The 16,421-nt window shown below is 47.3% G+C and overlaps 1 protein-coding gene across 1 annotated transcript in view; it reads left to right on the forward strand.

Annotated features, from left to right (window-relative positions):
• Positions 1-16,421, forward strand: part of LOC141172942 (transmembrane emp24 domain-containing protein 11-like) — a 60,275-nt gene that overhangs the window by 14,530 nt on the left and 29,324 nt on the right. The window contains exons 2-3 of the mRNA XM_073657562.1: positions 10,199-10,299; positions 13,056-13,181. Coding sequence (XP_073513663.1) covers positions 10,199-10,299; positions 13,056-13,181 — 227 coding nt within the window. The remainder of the gene's footprint in view (positions 1-10,198; positions 10,300-13,055; positions 13,182-16,421) is intronic.

Raw genomic sequence — 16,421 nt, forward strand, 5'->3', positions numbered from 1 at the left:
GAAATGCACCCTGTCACACACAGAGTTTCTCAAAGAAGCGGTGATGTTGTGTGCGACATGCTGGTGGAGCGCAGGCACACCTTTCTTTGAGAAGTAGTGCCGACTGGGCATCTGGTACTGGGGCACTGCGACGGACATAAGGTCTCGAAAATCCTCTGTGTCCACCAGGCGGAAAGGCAGCATTTCTGTAGCCAAGAGCTTGCAGATGGTGAAATTCAACCTCTTAGCTTTCTCATGGCTAGGAGGAAATGGTCTTTTACTTGTCCACATCTGAGGGACCGAGGGCTGGCTATTGTGCTTAGACGGGGTTGATAAGGGTGTCCCCGGCAAACTGCCGGTCTGTGAGGAAGATGCAGGCGGACATGTTAGGTTGCCTTGATCCAAAGGTGGTGCTATCGATGTCGGACAGCGCTCAAGACCAGCTGGTGTTACCACCTCCAAAGAAAATGATGACCTGCCAATCACGCTGGCTGTTGCGGGTAAAGAGGTGGCAGGTCTGCGCCCCAAAACAGGTGTGACTGCTGTCCCCCCAGTCACAGAGGATGAAGAGGCCGCGGATGCACAAGATATGGCAGACGGTGGTTGGCCCGGCCGGCTAGACCGCATTGTAGCACACTGAGCTTCCCACTGCAACTTATGCTTCATGTCCATGTGCCGGTTCATGCATGAAGTACTCAAACTATGTATTTTTTGGCCTCTACTTAGCTTTTGCTGACAAATGTTACAGATAACACGAGTTGGGTCATCTTTATCGATCTGAAAAAATGCCCAGGCTATGCAAGGCTTAGCACCCATGCGACCTGAAGAGCCACCACGACTTGTGGTGAGAGGCAGAGTTGTGTTTGAGGATGCAGTTGTTGACGTGCTTCCAGTACTACGTCTCTGTCCAGGAAGGCGCAACCTGACCTCGTCGTCACTAGCATCTTCCTCCACCTCCTCTGCTGACCTCATCTCTTGGCTGACTGTGGGTTGACAGTAAGTGGGATCTCCGACCTCATCATCATCACCCTGTGCGTTATCACACCCGTCGTCCTCAGAGCCAACCTGTTCCTGCCCTGACAAAAAACTAAAGTTGTCGCTCCAATCAGGTATTTGAGTCTTATCATCGTCTTCCTCATTGTCTCCACCAACAGGAGTTACAGTTTGGGAATGAGGGTCTACATTATGGTCAGAACCTTCTGCGTCTGGTCCTGGATCCGACTCATAAAGATTCTGGGCATCAGTGCAGATCATTTCCTCGTCTGGATTCACAGAAGCGCTGGAGTCGACCTCTGATTCCCAGGCTATAGTATGAGTAAACAGCTCTGCAGACTCAACCATCTGTTCTACCTCATACTCAGACGGGCAGCTGGAGATTTGGGAGCTGTGAGGAAGCAAGTGCGATTTGGGTGACACCTTTGAGGACTGGAGTATTTGTGATGTTGAAGTTCATGTGGAGGAGAGCCCACTTAAAGGAGCACTTGATATCCGTTGAAGCACCTGCTGTTTTTGTGCCTCATCTGGAATTTGTAGCGATTGGCGTGGCCGTAAGAAAGGGATCTTATCGCATTGTCCGCTAAAAGAAGTAGACATTTTAGTTTGGCTGGAAGATGGTCTTTCTTCTGCACCTACCCCACGGACACAACCTTTTTTCCCCTTCCCAACACGCCTATTCCCCTTTCCACCAGCAGCAGGCCTTTTTCCACTCATTTTGGTGGTTAACTAATTCACAACTCTGGAGTTGTTTGCACAAAAAAACAATGGATGGTAACCGAGCAGAGCTGAGTGGCCAAACTGTGGTATTAGGCCAAAACTATTGGCTGGGTTAGATGCAGAAAAAAATTATTTTTAATTTGCAACCTGATGGAGGTCAGTATAGATGGACTAATAGACCAAGTCCCACACACCGCTAGAAGCCCAAATATTTTTTCAGAGCTAGATGCAGAAAATTTTTTTATTCAATTTGCAACCTGATGGAGGTCAGTATAGATGGACTAATAGACCAAGTCCCACACACTGCTAGAAGCCCAAATATTTTTTCAGAGCTAGATGCAGAAAAAAATTATTTTTAATTTGCAACCTGATGGAGGTCAGTATAGATGGACTAATAGACCAAGTCCCACACACCGCTAGAAGCCCAAATATTTTTTCAGAGCTAGATGCAGAAAAAAATTATTTTTAATTTGCAACCTGATGGAGGTCAGTATAGATGGACTAATAGACCAAGTCCCACACACCGCTAGAAGCCCAAATATTTTTTCAGAGCTAGATGCAGAAAAAAATTATATTCAATTTGCAACCTGCTGGAGGTCAGTATAGAAGGACTAATAGAACAAGTCCCACACACTGCTAGAAGCCCAAATATTTTTTCAGAGCTAAATGAAGAAAAAAATTATTTTTAATTTGCAACCTGATGGAGGTCAGTATAGATAGACTAATAGACCAAGTCCCACACACTGCTAGAAGCCCAAATATTTTTTCAGAGCTAGATGCAGAAAAAAATTATTTTTAATTTGCAACCTGATGGAGGTCAGTATAGATGGACTAATAGACCAAGTCCCACACACCGCTAGAAGCCCGAATATTTTTTCAGAGCTAGATGCAGAAAAAAATTATATTCAATTTGCAACCTGCTGGAGGTCAGTATAGAAGGACTAATAGAACAAGTCCCACACACTGCTAGAAGCCCAAATATTTTTTCAGAGCTAAATGAAGAAAAAAATTATTTTTAATTTGCAACCTGATGGAGGTCAGTATAGATAGACTAATAGACCAAGTCCCACACACTGCTAGAAGCCCAAATATTTTTTCAGAGCTAGATGCAGAAAAAAATTATTTTTAATTTGCAACCTGATGGAGGTCAGTATAGATGGACTAATAGACCAAGTCCCACACACCGCTAGAAGCCCAAATATTTTTTCAGAGCTAGATGCAGAAATTTTTTTTATTCAATTTGCAACCTGATGGAGGTCAGTATAGATGGACTAATAGACCAAGTCCCACACACTGCTAGAAGCCCAAATATTTTTTCAGAGCTAGATGCAGAAAAAAATTATTTTTAATTTGCAACCTGATGGAGGTCAGTATAGATGGACTAATAGACCAAGTCCCACACACCGCTAGAAGCCCAAATATTTTTTCAGAGCTAGATGCAGAAAAAAATTATTTTTAATTTGCAACCTGATGGAGGTCAGTATAGATGGTCTAATAGACCAAGTCCCACACACCGCTAGAAGCCCAAATATTTTTTCAGAGCTAGATGCAGAAAAAAATTATATTCAATTTGCAACCTGCTGGAGGTCAGTATAGAAGGACTAATAGAACAAGTCCCACACACTGCTAGAAGCCCAAATATTTTTTCAGAGCTAAATGAAGAAAAAAATTATTTTTAATTTGCAACCTGATGGAGGTCAGTATAGATAGACTAATAGACCAAGTCCCACACACTGCTAGAAGCCCAAATATTTTTTCAGAGCTAGATGCAGAAAAAAATTATTTTTAATTTGCAACCTGATGGAGGTCAGTATAGATGGACTAATAGACCAAGTCCCACACACTGCTAGAAGCCCAAATATTTTTTCAGAGCTAGATGCAGAAAAAAATTATATTCAGTTTGCAACCTGATGGAGGTCAGTATAGATGGACTAATAGAATGATGCTATGCCCAAAAGATTTTACTTCACTAGGTGCAGTAAAAAAATTGGTATTCTATACACAGGTGGTATATCTTGCAACACAGATAGGCTACTCCACTGACTAACACACTCTGCAATAGGCCAAAAAGGATTAGCTTTGCTAGATTCAGCCAAATGCTGTGAAAAAAACTTGCACAGCACTGGCACAGACCTGCCTGGCAAAAACTGATAGGAACTCATGTAACCTAGTCCTGAAAAGGACTGCAATTACAATTAGTCTTTACTCCCACAACCGATCTATTTAAGAGCACAGACCTGCTTGATAAAAGTCGTAGGAAATGCTGTAACCTAGTCCTTAAAAGGACTGCAATCACAACTATTCCCTACTCCCAAGCTATCTGTATATTTGTGCGAAAATTGGCTTGAAATTAACAAGGTATAGCGCACACAGCAACAGCGGTGCCGTCTAACACGCAGCTGCAGCAGTGAGAAAATGGTGGCGACGGGGAAAATGGCTTGGTCTTATAGGGCAAGGACATGTGACATACACTGCCAATCACACATGCCCTTGCTTGTGTGAAAAAAAGCACTTCGCTCCGTGTGTGCGCTGCTGATAGGCTGACAGATTGCACCTCCCCACTGCAAATGCGGGAAAGAGAAAAAAAAATGGAGATCTTCATTGTTCCTGCAGAGATCCATCCCCTGCCCCTCCCCCCGCCCCGCTGTACACTCAAACTGCGTATTAACATTAATTTTCATCATTACTGAGAAAAAATCCAGTTATGATTTTGGTGCACGAACAGTTATCGAACATAACCTCGAACAGCCGAATTTTTCTCAAATTGTTCGTGTTCGCCGACCGGCTCGAACACCACCCAAAACAGCTCGAATTTGAGATTGGCGAACAGTTCGAGTAGAACAACGCTCATCTCTAGTCTTCAACCTGGGGCTGCGGGCGCATGTCTCTTTTCTTTGCCACCCGGTACACCTGGAGGGCATACCACCCGCGCTCGCCCTTGTGGCGGGTAAATGTGACATAGTCACCGGGATATAGGTCTCGGCCGGCATGCCCCTGTTGTAGATGGGGTTCTACATCCCGCCGGTTTACGAACACATCCCTAACTGTGTGGGGCTCCCTTACAAAGCCTCACCCAGTGTCCAAGTCAAATTTGACCACTATCCCCTCTAGACGGGGACTGGGTGTGGTGGACTTTACCTGGCGGGCCTGGGCCTTGGTGGCCATGTTTTGGGCCTCCATGTGCTCCCACCGCACCTGCCGGTTATTTTGCTCCTTTTCTAACTGCAGGAGCTCCCTCCTGCAGTGCTCTTCCCTCCGGAGGGCCTGGGCATGCTTCTCCCGCGGGAACCCCATGAGGTCCCCCTCCCGGTCATCCCACCGGAACTCCTCTCCTCCTGGGCAGGCGACCGGGGGTGCAGGTGTGGGCATCAGAGGGATTCCCCACTGGTCTTCATTCCTGGCGGACCAGTCATAAGTGGGGCCTCCATATGCCCACTCAGGTGCGGGAGCAGGTGGCTCTGGCAGGGGGCCCAGGAGCAGGTCAGCCGAGCAGGCGCCCGGGTATGGGGATTCCGCCAGGGGGTCGAGGAGCTGCTCGGCGGAACAGGCGCCCAGGTGGTATGGGGATTCCGCCAGGGGATCGCGGAGCTGGTCGGCAGAGCAGGCGCCCGGTGTAGGAGACCCCGGAGCAAGTCGGGAGCGTGTACGCCCGGGTATGGAGGCGCCGCCAGGGGGCCCAGGAGCACATCAGTGCGGTCTGCGCCCGGGACAGGGAAACTCTTCCTACCTGCTCCCGCGGCCACTCCTGGGCTGCTCTCTGCCTCCTGGTCCTGGTTAGGCTCCGCCGGGGCTGGGGCGCTGCCGGTGGACTCTGGTGCATGCTGCCGTCTCGCTCTCATCTTCTCCAGCACCTCTCTCTTCCAGCCGGCAATGGCTGTTTGCTGGGCCTCTCCCACCCGCTGACTTAGCTCACACATTTCGGCGTGGAGGAACTCCGCATCCTCCAGGGACAGCTTACTGATCACCTCTCCCAAGGTAAGAGGTATCTTGTCTTGCTGCAGGCCACAGGCTGGAGTTCCAGGCTCGCCTCCTTCCATCTTGCCTGCCGGGTGTGGTCTGTCTGGTCTCTTTGAGACCACACCCTGTCTCCCAGTTTTCTTCTTTTTTCCTCTCCCCTTTCGGGGGCGGTCCCATGGCTACTTGCTGTCGGCCACACCTGGGGGTAGCTCCCCCACCTTGATGGACACATCCACGTTCATGGTCACTGCTGCTTGGGGCGTGCTCCATTTTTGGCGCCATTCTGGGACCCGGCCCACGATGGGAGGCTGTCTCTTGTTGTCTTTTGGTTCGCACATAATGGCGCCCGTTCTTCTGGGGCGGGCGCCTCATTCAGTATAGAACACAGTCTCTAGGCGCACAATACCCGGTGATAACGGGTGGGTTCATATCCTGTTCGTGACGCCAAGGATGACGCGCCCCCTGGGCCATGGGGTACTCGGTGCCGGGCCGGTCGTTGCTAGGGGAGATGTCACAGTGGCGATGACCCGGTCCGTGACCCAGGGCGGTCATTCAAAAGGAGATTTTTATAGGGGATTTATGTACAAAGTTCGTGACGCCACGTGTGGTATGCGGCTAAAGGGAGCCGCCGCTGCGGAGCAGGTCCTCTGGAGCTGATGTTAGTGCAACAAAGCCGGTGTGGCTCTCCACAGGTAGAGCTTAGCTCCAGAGCAGTGTAGATGTTATAGGTAATGCTGGGCGTTGTAGTGCTGGAGTGATGGCGCAGATAATAATCACAGAGACGGTGAAGTGCAGTCCTCAGGGTCTTTACTCACGGTTATTGCAGTCCAAGTTACAGGTACCAATGTAACTTCCCTCGTCGTGCTGCGCTTACTCAGGGAGGGGTTCAGTCCACCCCCAGATATCTCCAGAGTACTTAGCGGGACCCCCTTCTGTGTGTTCTTTCTCTGGCCGTTTCCCTGCACCTCATACCAAGTGTCCCAATCAGGTACCTGCGGGCCTTGTCGGGTGACGTCTGTTCCGTCCCCTGGGTCCTCTATAGTTACCTTCTTGGTGAGACTGATATGGACTGTTGGCTGCAGGACTTGAAATACTGCAGCCTCCGGTTTCTAGTTGAGACATAAAAGTGCTCTGCTAGTTGAGGGACCGGTCCCCTTTGTATGGCCTGACCCCTCCACCTCCTGGTAGATTTGGGCGTACGGGTGGCCTCCAGCACTGCCCGTACCCCTGGGGTCCCTTCCTCGTTCCTGGAGCCCTTCCTGCTCCTCTCCTTCTCCTTCAGTCCTGGGCCTCTACTCAGGCCCTCCTCCTGAGCAGAGCTCCTACAGAGCTCCTGCTCCCAACTCCTCTTACTGTAGACTGATCTGAACTCTTTCCTCACCAAACAAGATGGCTTCTCTATATATACCTTCCTCTCATGTGCTCCCCTAAGCTACTTCCTCCACCCACACCCACTACATAGCTCCTCCCAACAGCTAGGGACTCGGGACTGTGCTCTCCCTTAGGAGCAATCTCGCCCTACCCCCACTGTGGGTATGTGTTGGATGCAGGTGTTAGGGTCCCGAGCTGTACTCCTTCCTTACCTGAGAGTGAGATACCACACCCCTGGATGAGATGCAGTACCTCTGTGGCAACCGAACCCTCAGGGGCGCCACACTTGCAGAAGAAACCTTTGTATTTCCCACTTCCTCAGCTGCTTCTGCGTCCTCCTCCTCCTCTAGGGCCTCCACCTGCGCACTCAACCTCAGCCTTAACGAGACACGCGTTCCAAGGGTGCGCAGCGAATATACACCACCTCCGTACTGCGAAGTCAGGGCTCACCGTAATCAGGCAGTCTTAAAATTAATATGCCTTGGAGATTTCAGTCATACAGGTGAAGAGTTGTGGACAGCTCTCCAGGCTCAGTTTGAGCAATGGCTATCTCCGCTGAACCTAGAGCCACGGAAGGCCATGTGCGATAACGGTGCAAACCTGTTAGCGGCCCTAGGCCGAGGCAAGCTCACACACGTGCCTTGCATGGCTCACATCCTCAACCTAGTGGTACAGCGATTTCTCCGCCACTATCCTGGCCTGAATGAGCTGCTTCACAAAGTACGGAAGCTGTGTGCTCACTTCCTGTGGCAGGAGGTGGTGGCCCCAGAAGAAGAGGAGGATGCAGAAGGGATACCGATGTCTCAAATTTCTAGACTGTCATCACACAGGCGGATGCCAAGTGACGGTGGATTACAGCGATCGAGGTGGTTTGGTGATACTAGGCAAACTGTTAGTGAAGGTGCAAGAGCTGAGGAACTAATGGAGGAGGAAGATGGGATGGGCGAGCAGTTGTCAGAGGATGAAGAGGATAATTATCCCCTCTCGTTTGAACGTGGTTGGCAGGAGGGGACGGAGGAAACAAGCATCAGTGTTATGCAGCCCACAATACAGCCTGGCTTGGGACCTCCTAGAAGAACCCGACATATGAGTGCCTTCTTGATGCACTATCTGCAACATGATCCCCGTATAGTTAAGATTCTAAATAATGCTGAATACTGGGTTGCCACTCTGTTAGATCCACGTTATAAGAGTCAATTTTGCCAGATGCTTCCTGCCCTGGAAAGGGATCCGCTTATATTGGAGTATCAAAACAAGCTTTTAAGCAATCTTAATAGAGGTTTTCCCTAAGATAACAGTGAGGCACACAGTGTGCATCGCAGCTGTAGTCTTTCAACCTCCAGCACGTCAGTTCGTCAACGCCAAAACATTAGCAGCAACAGCAGCAGAGTAAGTGATAGAAGCAATTTCTGGGAGTCCTTTCACACATTTTTTGCACCAGCTCGTGCACCAGCACAACAGAGTACAAGTCTTCCTAATAATGGGAGCATTTTTTGCAGGAGGCCCTCCGACCTCTACCTCTCTTGCAAGGGGCTTTGGAGTGCCTCTAAATTTTTGGCAGCCGTTGCTTCAATGCATAGGCAAACATTATGGGAGACACACTTCCTAATAATGGGAACATTGTTGTCAGGAGGCCCTCCGACCTCTACGTCTCTTGCAAGGGGCATTGGCGTTCCTCCAAATTTTTGGCAGCCGTTGCTTCACTGCATAGGCAGTATATTGGAGACACACTTCCTAATAATGGGAGCATTTTTTGCAGGAGGCCCTCCGACCTTTACATCTCTTGCAAGGGGCATTGGAGTTCCTCCAAATTTTTGGCAGCTGTTTCAGTCACTGCATACGCAATAACAGTACAGGAGACCCATTCGTTAATAATGGGAACAACAAAGCATAGCCGGCTGATGGCTCTCTATCAATAGCGAGGGTCGACTGCTGGCCCTTTAAGAATAGTGAGGGCGCCTGATGGCCCTATAAAAATAGGCTTTGTGACTTTCATAGTCCCTCCATCATAAATGAAACAGGATGTGTCTGATGATGTGTCACACACCACATTGCCAGATAAGGTTGTAAAATGTTAAAATGACATTTCCTGATGAATGCATTTGTCTTGGTTGAAAGCAATGCAAAAGTGCAAAAACGCTATGTGTGAACATAGCCCAAGGTGTGGAGGAGCATTTTTGTTTTTGGTTATTTATTTTGCCTTATATACAAGTCATTACCCTGGAAAGGATGTTCCTTTTTTTTTTTTTTTTTTTGTTTCGTTTTTGTATGTTTTATTGTGAGTTCGTAAAAGTGGCGTAATACCTATGACAACATTGTTGACAGCAGTGACCTGGGAGTCAGAAATGCTTCCAGGGGTCTTCCCCATGCTGTTCCCATGTCATTTGAGCACTGTTCCCATCGATTTGGGCAATTTTTAGCCCTTCTGCAGACCGCAGGGGGGAGCCACCTGAAAAATGCTCGAGTTTCCCATAGACTTACATTGGGCTCATTACTCGGTCCGAGCACTCCAGCATTCTAATGTGCTCGACTCGAACAACGAGTACCCAAGCATTTTAGTGCTCGCTCATCACTAATCATTAACTATTGAAATGCGTATTTACTGAGCTGTTCTCCAGCGTAACTGAGACACCCACTTGTGCATAAGCAACAGAGGAAGACAGCCCCATGTTGTGACTTTTCTTACTAGCAGCCTGGTATGAGTCTGTTAAGACTCAGCAGCTCTGCCATGAGATTGCTGGAGAACACAGAGGTGGTTATAAGCCTCTTCTGTCTTCTTCTGAACATACATACTACATACATTCAAATTACCTTCCACACTAAATGAGTTGTCCAGTTATGACCATCATTTTTTATTACAATATTACACTGTATTATATAGTAAAACCCATCAGTAAGTGTTAATATTACCTACAGTGCCACCACAGGAAAAATAAGGTATTACATCTTTCTAAAACATGAGTCCTCCAGAACAAGAAATATTCTTTGTACATTCCTCCTCCTTAAAGGTAACTGAACCGATGTTTTCTAAACCAGACAGTCCCTTTAAGTGACATCACAGGCTTGTTCAGTGATGTCATCATCTCTTGCTGCATGTTTAGTACTTCCTTCATTCTCTACAGAATAGTAAATTACCTGAAGACGAAATACAGGCTCTTTATGTTTTATTTTTTTTAAGGCCGCTACAAGTTACAAAAGTGGGACATGAGCCAACATGACTTCCTCCCCTCTGCTCCTGGCTTGGGAATGGTTGTGACTGTCAAAGCTCCAAATGAAGAGGTAAACATTGCAATTTGCCCAGTGCACAGTGGTATTTCTTTTTATTTCAAGAAAGAACTGAAATGGTTAAAAAAAAAATTAGTCCCATCTTTACGATAAAATGTGTCTCGTATTGTACAACCGCTCATTCCCATTTGAATAAATGCTTCAATACCAGACACAACCTAAAGACAAGAGTGGCACTGTTTTGTTTCTTTTTATAAGGGATATTGGATTAATTGTTATGGTAGAGATTCGTGCTTTGAGGTAGGCATTAGGTAGCATTCACACAGGCAATGTGGTTTGGTCCAAACATGCAGTCAGGGCCGGCTCCAGGTTTTTGTGGGCCCTGGGCGAAAGAGTCTCAGTGGGCCCCTTTAGCACATACCACGATTCATGATGCACAGATACCGCAGAGAAATATATATATATAGTACAATGCAAAGATTTCACTTCTTACATTACATGAGTGATATCTATTGTAAATTCTACAATAGCTCAGAAACTGGCGAATCCTCGCAGCGCACAGTGCAGACCGGACAGTATAGTCCTCCATACAGTATAATGGACCCCATATAATGCTCCATACAGGATACTGACCCCCATAAAATGCTCCATACAGGATACTGGTCCCCATATAATGCTCCATACAGGATACTAGCCCCCATATAATGCCCCATACAGGATACTGACCCCCATATAACGCTCCATACAGGATGCTGGTCCCCATATAAAGCTCCATACAGAATACTGGCCCCCATAAAATGCTCCATACAGGATACTGGTCCCCATATAAAGCTCCATACAGGATACTGGTCCCCATATAACGCTCCATACAGGATACTGGTCCCCATATAACGCTCCATACAGAATACTGGCCCCCATAAAAAGCTCCATACAGGATACTAGTCCCCATATAAAGCTCCATACAGGACACTGGTCCCCTTATAACGCTCCATACAGGATACTGGTCCCCATATAACGCTCCATACAAAATACTGGCCCCCATATAACGCTCAATGCAGGCTGTTCCCCCCTTATAATGCCCCATGCAGGATGTCATCCTCCTTATAATGCCCCATGCAGGATGTCACCCCCCCCTTTTAATGCCCTATGCAGTATGTCACATACCCACCCTCCTTATAATGCCCCATGCAGGATGTCAGACCACCCCCTCCCTTATAATGCCCCATGCAGTATGTCACACACCCACCCTCCTTATAATGCCCTATGCAGTATGTGACATACCCACCCTCCTTATAATGCCCCATGCAGGACATCACCCCTCCCCCCCTTTTAATGCCCTATGCAGAATGTCACCTCTCCCCCCTCCATATAATGTCCCATGCAGGATGTCACCTCTCCCACCCCATATAATGTTCCTTGCAGGATGTCACTCCCCCCCCTTTAATGCCCCATGCAGGATGTCAGACCACCCCCTCCCTTATAATGCCCCATGCAGTATGTCACACACCCACCCTCCTTATAATACCCTATGCAGTATGTCACATACCCACCATCCTTATAATGCCCCATGCAGGATGTCACCCCCCCCTTATAATGCCCCATGCAGGATGTCACCCCCCCCCTTATAATGCCGCATGCAGGATGTGACTTCCCCCCTCCCCCTCTTATAATGCCCCATGCAGGATGTCGCACCCCCCCTCACCTTATAATTAATGCCCCATGCAGGATGTCACACACCCCCCCTCCCTTATAATGCCCCATGGAGGATGTCACACACACCCCCACCATATAATGCCCCATGCCCCCATACATTAAAAAAATAAAAAAATCCAATACTCACCTCACTTCTTACCTGCTGCTGGCGCTGCTCCGGACTCCAGCGTCACCCGCGGCTTCCCGCTCTGCACTGTGACAGGTCAGGAGAGAGCGCGCGCAGTGTAAAGACATCACCGCGCCCTCTGACCTGAGACATCACAGTCAGAGGACGCGGAAGGCGCTGCGGAGGCACGGGGAGGGGTAAGTATTGTGCCGGCTGCCGGGGCCCTGAGCAACCGGGGGGGGGGTGGTGGGCGCTGACACCGGCACCGCACCGCTCACGGGTCCCATAGCGCGGCGGGTGCCCAATGGTAGTGGGCCTCTCTGCCTGCTCAGGGTCCCGGCACTTGCCCGGGTGCGCCGGGTGCTGACGCCGGCCCTGCATGCAGTTCTATTACTTTCATAAATCTTCAAGGGATTCAAAACTAAAACAGCCTCTTCTGGGCACAAAGGTATCACAGCAAATAAATAGTTCATTTAGCAGGCACATATATGTCAGTGCGGGCTCACCAGGACACATTACAGGCCTTTTTCCCAGTGCAAACTTTACACACAGAAAAGGTACAGTCCTTCAGCCTGAGCTCTAGCAGCTTCCAACACCAAACAGAAGTGTTCAATACCATATACACAGTTCACACTGCACAGGCTGCAGCTTCTACACGTTACTCTGCAGCTTCAACACACAGACTGCTCAGCTTTCCGAGCTGACTCATGCAGTGTCCATCCAGAGAGAGACTCTGGCCTGTCTCTCTTCCGGCTAAAGCTCACATTTTGGCTGGTCTCTCACTAGCTTCAATACACTCTACTCTGCTCAATAGCCTCATCAGACTGAGAGCTTCCAAGTGAACACAGGCTCTGGTTCTTGTCAAAGCTAGCCATGTGCATCTAATTAAGACCTGCAGTGCTAAGATTTAACCCAGTCCTAAATGGCTTTCTTACATACATTTCTACCAACTCTATATGTCTTAAATATATTTACATTTGGTAATTTACAGGTATTACTATCAAAATTGTATGGACCGGATGGAAAATTTATGTTCACCACACATTCCTCTGGGCTCCATTTTATCTGTCTACAATCAAACTCTACGAATCCAATAGCATTCGCTTCAAGCAGACTGGTAAGTATTAAGAGATACGTGTCTATAACTTGTTTTTTTTGGTCACTGGCAACATAAATATATAAAAAATGGGAATTTATCATCTGACGCCCCTTTTAATTGAGGAAGGAGAGCAAATTAAGTAAAACATATGTAAAATTAACCAACTTTTATAACAGAAAATAGGGTAAGGCTTATGTATTGGCTCTTCACATTTCCCTTCTCTACTACAAAGATCTAAACATTGGCATAATTTGTGCTTTCCTTGCCCCCTTTAATGGGACACTTTTGCATACAGAAAAATGCCTGCTCTTAGCCCCATGGTGAGGTCCACTTTCATTCGGTCAGAGAGTAATTGTTATGATCTGCAACATGTACTAAGGAAAGATAGGGGAAAGCTGTCCCTACATTAAGACTAAGCTGAATCCCTACGATGTAGCGGGCTGCCTGTTCCTAGCGAACAGACCCGCCTTAGTCCTCGGCTAGTCTGAACGAAGACCTATAGCATAAGGGGAGGGGCCCCTTAAAGAACTAAGGACTGGTACAAAAATGGGACACCTCCTAAACAGAGAAGTTGTTGCAGAACACAAAAAGACAAACAGACAAAAAGGTACAAGAGGTCCCAGAAGGACCAAGCGAACTGACAGAGACAGGCACCGAAGCACCTGGCTAGAAAAACAGTCAAACAACACTGAAGTCCAGAACAGCCAGAAGGGCGGAGCTGGAATATAAAGGCAGGTGGTCATGTGACCGCAAAACACAAGATGGAAAAAACAAACAGCAGGGTTCTAACAGTACCCCCTCTTTTATGAGGATCCTCCGGATCCTCCAGGCCCGGGCCTATCCGTAAACCTCCTGTGGAAAGCTCTAACAAGCCTAGGAGCAGAGACATCATCCACTCTTATCCAGGAGTTATCTTCGGGACCGAAACCCTTCAAGGAGACAAGATACTGTAATCTCCCACTATGCCATCTAGAATTCAAGATATGAGAAATTTCATATTCGCTGTCTTCCACCACAGGAGGAGCTGTGACAGTGCAATCCCTATCTGATACATCAGCCTTTTTCAACAAGGAAACATGAAACACAGGATTAATCTTCCAGGAAGTAAGGAAATCCAACCTAACCGCAGACGGGTTAACAACCTGAAGCACTTTAAACGGACCCACAAACTTAGGACCCAGTTTTTTAGAGGGAATCCTCAACCACAGGTTCTTTGAGGACAACCAAACCATGTCACCCACAGTAAACAAAACCTCCTTATGTTTCCTGTCAAAATACTTCTTGGACTTCTTGTTAGCCTCTTGAAGGTTGCAACGTACAGTACAGACCAAAAGTTTGGACACACCTTCTCATTTTTTCTGCATTTTCATGACTATGAAAATTGTACATTCACACTGAAGGCATCAAAACTATGAATTAACACATGTGGAATTATATACTTAACAAAAAAGTGTGAAACAACTGAAATATGTCTTATATTCTAGGTTCTTCAAAGTAGTCACCTTTTGCTTTGATGACTGCTTTGCACACTCTTGGCATTCTCTTGATGAGCTTCAAGAGGTAGTCACCGGAAATGGTTTTCACTTCACAGGTGTGCCCTGTCAGGTTTAATAAGTGGGATTTCTAACCTTATAAATAGGGTTGGGACCATTAGTTGTGTTGTGCAGAAGTCAGGTGGAAACACAGCTGATAGTCCTACTGAATAGACTGTTAGCTGCTTTTTTCTTGCCATAATACAAATTCTAAGTAAAGAAAAACAAGTGGTCATCATTACTTTAAGAAATGAAGGTCAGCCAGTGTGAAAAATTGGGAAAACTTTGAAAGTGTCCCCAAGTGAAGTTGCAAAAGCCATCAAGCGCTACAAAGAAACTAGCTCACATGAGGACCACCCCAGGAAAGGAAGACCAAGAGTCACCTCTGCTTCTGAGGCTAAGTTTATCCAAGTCATCAGCCTCAGAAATCGCAGGTTAACAGCAGCTCAGATTGGAGACCAGGTCAATGCCACACAGAGTTCTAGCAGCAGACACATCTCTTCAACAACTGTTAAGAGGAGACTTTGTGCAGCAGGCCTTCATGGTAAAATAGCTGCTAGGAAACCACGGCTAAGGACAGGCAACAAGCAGAAGAGACTTGTTTGGGCTAAAGAACACAAGGAATGGACATTAGACCAGTGGAAATCTGCTTTGGTCTGATGAGTCCAAATTTGAGATCTTTGGTTCCAACCACAGTGTCTTTGGGCGACGCAGAAAAGGTGAACGGATGGACTCTACATGCCAGGTTCCCACCGTGAAGCATGGAAGAGGAAGTGTGATGGTGTGGGGGTGCTTTACTGGTGACACTGTTGGGGATTTATTCAAAATTGAAGGCATACTGAACCAACATGGCTACCACAGCATCTTGCAGCGGCATGATATTCCATCCGGTTTGTGTTCAGTTGGACCATCATTTATTTTTCATCAGGACAATGACTTCAAACACACCTCCAGGCTGTGTAAGGGCTATTTGACCAAGAAGGAGAGTGATGGGGTGCTACGCCAGATGACCTGGCCTCCACAGTCACCAGACCTGAACCCAATCGAGATGGTTTGGGGTGAGCTGGACCGCAGAGTGAAGGCAAAAGGGCCAACAAGTGCTAAGCATCTCTGGGAACTCCTTCAAGATTGTTGGTAGACCATTTCCGATGACTACCTCTTGAAGCTCATCAAGAGAATGCCAAGTGTGTGCAAAGCAGTCATCAAAACAAAAGGTGGCTACCTTGAAGAACCTAGAATATAAGACATATTTTCAGTTGTTTCACACTTTTTTGTTAACTATATAACTCCACATGTGTTAATTCATAGTTTTGATGCCTTCAGTGTGAATGTACAATTTTTATAGTCATGAAAATACAGAAAAAATCTTTAAATGAGAAGGTGTGTCCAAACTTTAGGTCTGTACTGTAGATTAGTCCAAACTCTCTCCAAATCACCGGAAAAATTCTCCTCCTTCGGCACCGCTGACCCAAATTTGTAGAATGAACCAAAAGACGGATGTCTCCCAGTACAGCAAAAAAATGGAGAACACAACGCAAAAACTGTTCAACATCCTGGTTCTTTCTTTCAGTCTGTCCATTAGACTCAGGATGATACCCAGACGAAAATGACAAATGTCACAAAAATCATGCCAGAAGCGAGCCACAAACTGAGGTCCTCTATCAGAAACAATATGCGTGGGAATGCCATGAAGCTTGACAATCTCCTTAACAAACGCCTTAGCGAG

The sequence above is a fragment of the Phyllobates terribilis genome, unplaced genomic scaffold (assembly GCF_046119375.1).
Source record: "Phyllobates terribilis strain yellow unplaced genomic scaffold, ASM4611937v1 Scaffold_1__5_contigs__length_1240528914, whole genome shotgun sequence".
Classification (NCBI taxonomy): Eukaryota; Metazoa; Chordata; class Amphibia; order Anura; family Dendrobatidae; genus Phyllobates; species Phyllobates terribilis.